At 58.6% G+C, this 6,397-nt stretch overlaps 1 protein-coding gene and 1 long non-coding RNA gene across 4 annotated transcripts in view; one reads left to right on the top strand and one right to left on the bottom strand.

Moving 5' to 3' along the window:
• Window positions 1-261: 261 nt before the first annotated feature.
• On the bottom strand, window positions 262-6,288 carry GLYCTK (glycerate kinase). 3 transcript variants are annotated; one of them, XM_014536513.1, is made up of 6 exons: window positions 5,941-6,288; window positions 3,115-3,530; window positions 2,738-2,889; window positions 1,955-2,130; window positions 1,046-1,612; window positions 262-919 (listed from the first exon to the last, which is right to left on the bottom strand). In XM_014536513.1, the coding sequence occupies exons 2-6, from the start codon at window positions 3,489-3,491 to the stop codon at window positions 617-619; spliced, it is 1,575 nt and encodes a 524-aa protein (XP_014391999.1). In that variant the 5' UTR covers window positions 3,492-3,530; window positions 5,941-6,288; the 3' UTR covers window positions 262-616. The 3 variants fall into 3 exon arrangements, with proteins under 3 accessions (XP_014391999.1, XP_014391997.1, XP_014392000.1); XM_014536511.1 differs by lacking the exon at window positions 5,941-6,288 and having other exon boundaries at window positions 262-916; window positions 1,043-1,612; window positions 3,115-3,767; XM_014536514.1 differs by lacking the exon at window positions 5,941-6,288 and having other exon boundaries at window positions 262-1,009; window positions 1,133-1,612; window positions 3,115-3,767.
• LOC106725434 overlaps window positions 4,883-6,397 on the top strand; it is an 8,701-nt gene continuing 7,186 nt past the window's right edge. Inside the window, exon 1 of the long non-coding RNA XR_001361315.1 lies at window positions 4,883-5,991. This is a non-coding gene — a long non-coding RNA (uncharacterized LOC106725434). The remainder of the gene's footprint in view (window positions 5,992-6,397) is intronic.

Raw genomic sequence — 6,397 nt, 5'->3', positions numbered from 1 at the left:
ACTGTTGGATGGGTGGCCAGTCCCTCCGGGACCCCACAGATGGCAGTCCTTAGGCCTGTCTCCCTGGGGTCTCTGCTCACCCATGTTGGGAGCCAGGCTCCACCCTCCCAGGCTCTTGTTGGTGAAACAAGTGCTGAGTGTGTTGTGTGGGTGTGGGAACTCCCACCGGGTCCTGGTGGGGTGGCTGCAGCCCGACCCACTCCCTCCCCAGCGGCGCCCTGAGAGCCCCTGCTCTGAGGGAAGATGCACTGAGACCCCATCGAGTGGTCCTTTTTATTTCCAGTCCTTGTTCCGCTCCATAGAGAAACAGGCTCAAGAGCTCAGCAGTGGGGCTGCTTAGGGAATACCAGGACAGCGAACCGGCCAAGAGGCTTGTCTTGGCCTCAGGGGTTCTGCTGCCGGGGCTGAAATTAGGGGCAGAAGAGAGCCGCCATCGTGCCATTCTGGTTGGGGGAATGGACATGGCCCTGAGTGGGAAGTGTAAAGGCCAACCATGCAGCCGGGGCCAAGGCGAGGAGGGGCCCTAAGGCCTGGGGAGGCCCTGGGGACCGACCCTGGTCTGCCCAGAAGCTGCCCTGTAGGCCTTCTCTGGACTCCCAGATCATGACTTATGTCATCACCGCGGCCGCAGGAATAGGAAGTGGACGTCCATGACGTTGGTGCCCGTCAGCCCTGTGTACAGCAGGTGGGCCCCGCCCTGGAAGCGATGGAAGAAGGTATGTGTGTCATTGTGGGCGAGGAAGGTGGCCACATCCAGGCCCTCAGCGGTGGCCTGGCTGGCAAGCTCAGGCATAACCCAGGCCCCGGCTGCCTCTGTGGGTCCGTCCCTCCCATCGGTGCCGCCACTCAGAAACAGCACGTCGACGGGCCCCAGCGGCCGCTGCCCCAGCTCCGCTGCGACACGCAGGGCCAGTTCCTGGTTCCGGCCATTGCTGCCCGAGCCCTGCAACTGCACGGTGGGCTCCCCACCAGCCAGCAGGCAGATGGGGCCCCGAGCCCCCTTCACGACCTCCGCCTCCTTCACGACACGCAGGGCCAGTTCCTGGTTCCGGCCACCCTTGCCCGAGCCCTGCAACTGCACGGTGGGCTCCCCACCAGCCAGCAGGCAGATGGGGCCCCGAGCCCCCTTCACGACCTCCAGGGCCTCCTTCAGCTGCAGGTCCGGGAGCTGGAGCGCCGCCGCCTGCTCATGGAGCTGTTCCTCCTCCTCCACAGAGACTCCGGCACCACCGGGCGGAGTGAGGTGGGCTCCTGCCACTCGGGCCAGCAGCCCGTAAAACGTGGCTACACTTTTCACATCACCCTGCATGGCTGCGCTCAGCACCACGGCCCGGTATCCCAGCGCCTCCGCCTGCCGCCGGGCCTCAGCCAGTGCCAGTGCGTTGGAGCCAATGATCACATTAAGGACGTGGCCACAGGTGTGTGGCCCGTGAGGGTCCGAGTCGGCCCGGGCCAGCACAGTTTTCACCGAACGTGGCAGGGCAGCCCGGAGGCCATAGCGATTAAGGATGTGCAGGCAATCTTGCACATTGTGGACGCTGGCCACGGTGGGGCCGCTGGCGATCACCTCCACGGGGTCTCCCACCACGTCTGACAGAATCAGGCTGACCACCTGGGAAGAGGTTGAAGATGCAAAGCTGAGTCCTGCCTGGTCCTCACCCCAGAGCTATGAGGACAAACTGCCCCTCCCAACAACCCCACTTCCCATGTATCCGTACACCTTCTACCACCTGCTGCACTTCCTGGCCCGTTTCTAACCCCTCTCAAGTGGGTCTGCAGAACACCTGGCCATGTGGACTCAACCTCGCCCTCTGAGGTCCCTCTTTGATGGCCCTGCGAACTCCATACCAGGTCCTTGCCAACCTGTAAGCTGTTTTAGGCTTTCATCTGCCGGGCACACGTGGGCCTGATTCCACAAACCCAGGGCTGCCTGGGTAAGAAGTGACGCACACACCTGGGCAGGGTAGGCAGCCCGAGCGAGCCCCCCACCCTTGAGCTGGGACAGGGCCTTCCGGATGGTGTTCAGCTCCTGGATCGTGGCTCCGCGGGCCGCCAGCAGCTTGGTGAGTGTCTGCTTCTCCTCCAGTGTGACGGGTGGGATGGGGGCGGGCAGCAGGGCGGAGCCCCCACCTGCAGAGACACGGAGGACTTCAGGCAGAGGGGACAGCAAGGAAATGTCCTCACCCAGGGATGCAGGTGGGCAGTGAACACTTTAGGGAAGGGATGAGGCCTGAAAGGTAGAGTTAGGGTGCCCCATATGGACATGCAGTGAATGTGTGAAGTCACCACACCCTGGGCACCTGAGGTTGTGCCCTGCCTTGGGGTACCCCAGGTCCCAGCAGGCACTGGAAGAACTATTCCTTAAGATCTTGAAATAGGCGACAGATATGGGGGGAGGGGGTGGAGAACCAAGGAGAGGGCTCCATAGGGGCTGCAGGGCCTGGGTCCTAGCCCCAGGTGACATTGGTACAGACAGCAACAACAGCAGTGACATTTCCCTTGCAAGACTCTGAGGTAGGTGCTCCCTGTGTGCCCTCATGATCTGCCAATGGGAATCTAGGGGAGGACCCCACAGCTCAGGGGAGGCCAGACAACTTGCCCAGGGCTGTCTAGAAGTCAGCCATCCAGGTTCCTCACTGCCTTACCTGCTTTGTGTCCCTGGGGGCTCAGACCAACGGTTTCTTGAAGACCTGATATTGCCCCACCCAACTTTCCGGAGGCAATCTGGCACCCACACCTGAGATGAGCACGAGCAGCAGGTCGTCAGCTGTCAGCTCTTCGGCCAGCTGCCGGATGGCTAACGCAGCCCGCAGCGAATCACGGTCCGGCAGGTTGTCCTCTGCACCCTCAAAAACCTGGACACGGCTGTGTGGCTTCAGTAGCATCTCCCTCAGGGGAGAAAGAAGAGAGAGTAAGAGATGGGGCGGGCTCCTCTCCTCCCAATAATTTCCCAGCTGTTCATACCATGATGCCTGCTAATACCCATCCTGGAACCAGGCCAGACCCGGTAGAAAAGGGAAGCTGGTGAGGAAGCAAGGCCCCGATCCAGTCTGAGTCTGGGCCCAGATTCCCCTCCAGATGGACAGTAGGGGGCAGCCCCCCAGAGCTCCTTACTGCTTGCCACTGCACTCCACGGCAGCACGGATCCCCTTGGGAACGCTGATCACTCCCTGCACCAGATGCTGGCCCAGTAGCTCCTCGGCTGCAGCTGCCATGCCCAGCACAGCCTTGCCGAAGCCCACCAGGTAGAGGTTTTGCCGCAGCTGAAAGCTCCGATCCCGCACCTTCAGCTGCCCGCTGCTGGGGTCCAAGGACAGTGCCCGGTGCATCATGGGGCCTGGCAGCACGGCACCAATAGTGTTCTCAAACAGCATCCGAGCCTGCTCTGCCAAGGCCATGCCACTGGCCAGCCGTGCCCCTGGGCCCCCCCAGAGGAGTGGGCGTAATGGGGCTCGGGCCAAGCGGGGCAAGACCTGCAGGGCTACAGCCATGCCCCACCGCTTTCAGCTCCACCTGGCGCCCATAGCCGCCTGGAGGGGAAGAAAACACTAATGAGGCAGTTGCAAGGTTAGAGAAGGGAGCCCCTGAGGGCTCAGGGATAGTGGACCCCACAGCTGCTGCTGCAAGAATGGACCATCTGCCAGTCCCAGGAGACTTCCCGAGGCTCCCAGCTGAAGGATCTCACTCCAGTCCTCGGAGCCCAGGCCTGCCACCCAGCCATGTCCTCCTCTTCTGCCGGCCACACAGCGGTCCTCTGAACGCTCTGCCTGGAGTCCAAAGGTCCTGTTAGTTGAGCCCTCCTCCTGGGTCACCCACTTTGGCTGAGAGTTAATCATTCACGGAGTGAGCAATTCCTATCAGTGGGTTCCCGCCCCGCCCCTTGTCCACCCCTTCCCTCTGAGCCCTCACCCAGGTGCAACGCCCCTTTCTGGCACTGCTTCCTTGCCTCTTCACCACTTCTGGTGCCAGGAGGCTGCTGGCTGTCCCACCAGCTGACTCAAGCCCGTTGACCTCCCGCCTGCTCCTATTCATTAACTTATGGGTCTGTGTGAGGCGGCTGCAGGCTTGCCAGGGCACTCACAGGTCCTGAACATCAAGGCATACAGTCTGCGGAGTCCCAGCACTCACAGGCAGTACAACCAGAGGTTCCGTTTCAAATCAGAAGTGGCAGCAAAGTCTCACTCATGGTGGAAGCTCAAAGAAACCCCAGATACCACATGAGGCGATGTACCAGGGGACCCAATCTGCCGGACAGAAAAAGATGCCCTTCCACCTACATGGCTGGCCGGACCCACCCCTGCTAAAAGCATGCCTTTTGGCTCCCATAGAACAAAACAAGCCTTGGGTCACACCACCCACAGGGGTGAGAGCCAAGTGGCTATGGCAGCGAAAAGACCAGGCTCCCACAGCTGAGCCCAAATAATCATTTTCCCCACGGGGCAGGGAAAATGCTAAAGAAGCCTTGAGGTGAAGGTCAGGAGGCTGTTGAGGAGTTTAGGGACAAAAAAAAAAACAAAACCCAAAGAACTTATCTCTAAAAAGGCATCTGCTTTCATAAGTGCCCACCATAAATGCTGCCAGTTGACTGCAGCAGTGTGTGGATAGAGCAGGGGAAGGCGGCTGGGAACCAGGCTCCAGCTCTACCATGGGCTTTCTGACTGGCTAGGAAAGCTCCATTTCTCGCACTGGCCTCCTCTGCAAAATGAGCAGTGGGAGCCCTGGCTGGTTTGGCTCAGTGGATAGAGCGTCAGCCTGCGGACTGAAGGGTCCCAGGTTCGATTCTGATCAAGGGCACATGCCTAGGTTGTGGGCTTGATCCCCAGTGGGGGACCTGCAAGAGGCAGCCAATCAATGATTCTCTCTCATCATTGATGCTTCTATCTCTCTTTCCCTCTCCCTTCCTCTTTGAAATCAATAAAGATATATATATATATTAAATGAGAAGTGGGATAAGATTAAGACTAATGCTTTCCCCTTGAAATCCCTGGGCTCTCTGAAGCTGTCCACTGTTAACACACAAAACCTGGACACCAAACACCAATTTATCCCACACTCAAAAAACCTGGCAACGTCTAGCCCTCTCAGCCTGCTGGTTTTCCACTTTCCTGTAAGAGACCAACTCTGTCCACCCTCAGTTGTAAAAGGGAACAGAGAGCACCACCAAGCAGACTCTGAAAATGGGCCCAGCTTTTTCCAGGGGGCTCCTGGGGCTGACCCCCATCAGGCTTGGAGTTAAAAGTATCTTAGCATCTAGCAAAAGCTGGGTGAACTTTGTACTTATTCAAAAGCTGGGTGAACTTTGTACTTATTTCCCAAATGGACACAGGCCTAGAGGATCCCGGCCTTGCTACTGGATAGCAGAGCCCAGGGCAGGAGGGCATTCAAGGTGAAGGTTGCCAGAGAAAATACAGGGCGTCCAGTCAAATTTGAATTTCACACAAATGAGGAATTTTTTTCTTAAACAATTAACAATGTCATATTCCTTTCAGGTGTACAACATAGGGATTAGGAATTGCTTTAATATAGGAATATCCCCTAGAATATTTGGGACATACCTATACTGAAATATTACTTGTTGTTTATCTGAGATTCAAATTTAAACAGACTTCCTGTATTTTTATTTCTAAACCCAGCAACTCTAATCAGGACAACTCCTCTCAAACTCCCAGGCACTATAGCGCTAAACCTGGAGATTCCGAGAACATCCGCCGTGACTCCTCCCCGCCGCCAGATGGGGCTAGAGCCACTTCCGGCCGTCGCCTGCTGCTGGCACAGGTCCCGGAAGTGACGTCACCTGGGCCGACGCCGCAGGACTTGGCGAGGGAAACGGCTGCGGCGTAATATTGGGTGGTAACCCGAGAAATAGGAGCCCGCTGCCGCCGGGGCCCGCTGTGGCCCGGCCCAAGGACTGCTTCCGCATGTTTCACGGCGCAGACTTACCACCGGTTCCCGGCTGCGGCTTCCAGCGCTGGAGGCCGGAAGGACTCGCTGGTGGGCGGAGCGGAATCCGGAAGTGCGGGGAGGGTGGGGCGGGGTGGGTGCCAGGTGTGAATGGCGCTGGGAGGAGCGCGGGGGGATCCGGAGTGAGGCCTAGGGCTTTGGCTCCGCTCAGGTCGCGGAGGGACGTGGATGGAGTCACTCGGCGCCTCGGTTTCTTCATCTCTGCCATGGGGGTCGTAATTGCCGCCCCACTGGTTGCTGTGACCGTCCCCTCATTTTTCCTGTTCGGAGCAATCAGTCAGCAAATACTTTCCAAGCTCCTGTTAGGTGCCAGGCACTGTACTGAGCAAACGGGCCCAGAATCCCAAAATCACTCCTTACCCACAACCCACCGCTCCGGAGCCAGGTTATGTCATCCTTGCCCTCCCTCCGCTGGGGTCCCAAGTAATTGATTGGC

This window comes from Myotis brandtii, unplaced genomic scaffold (genome assembly GCF_000412655.1).
Source record: "Myotis brandtii unplaced genomic scaffold, ASM41265v1 scaffold164, whole genome shotgun sequence".
Taxonomy (NCBI): domain Eukaryota; kingdom Metazoa; phylum Chordata; class Mammalia; order Chiroptera; family Vespertilionidae; genus Myotis; species Myotis brandtii.
Note: the sequence above shows the minus strand (reverse complement) of the source record. Positions and strands in the feature narration are given on the sequence as shown.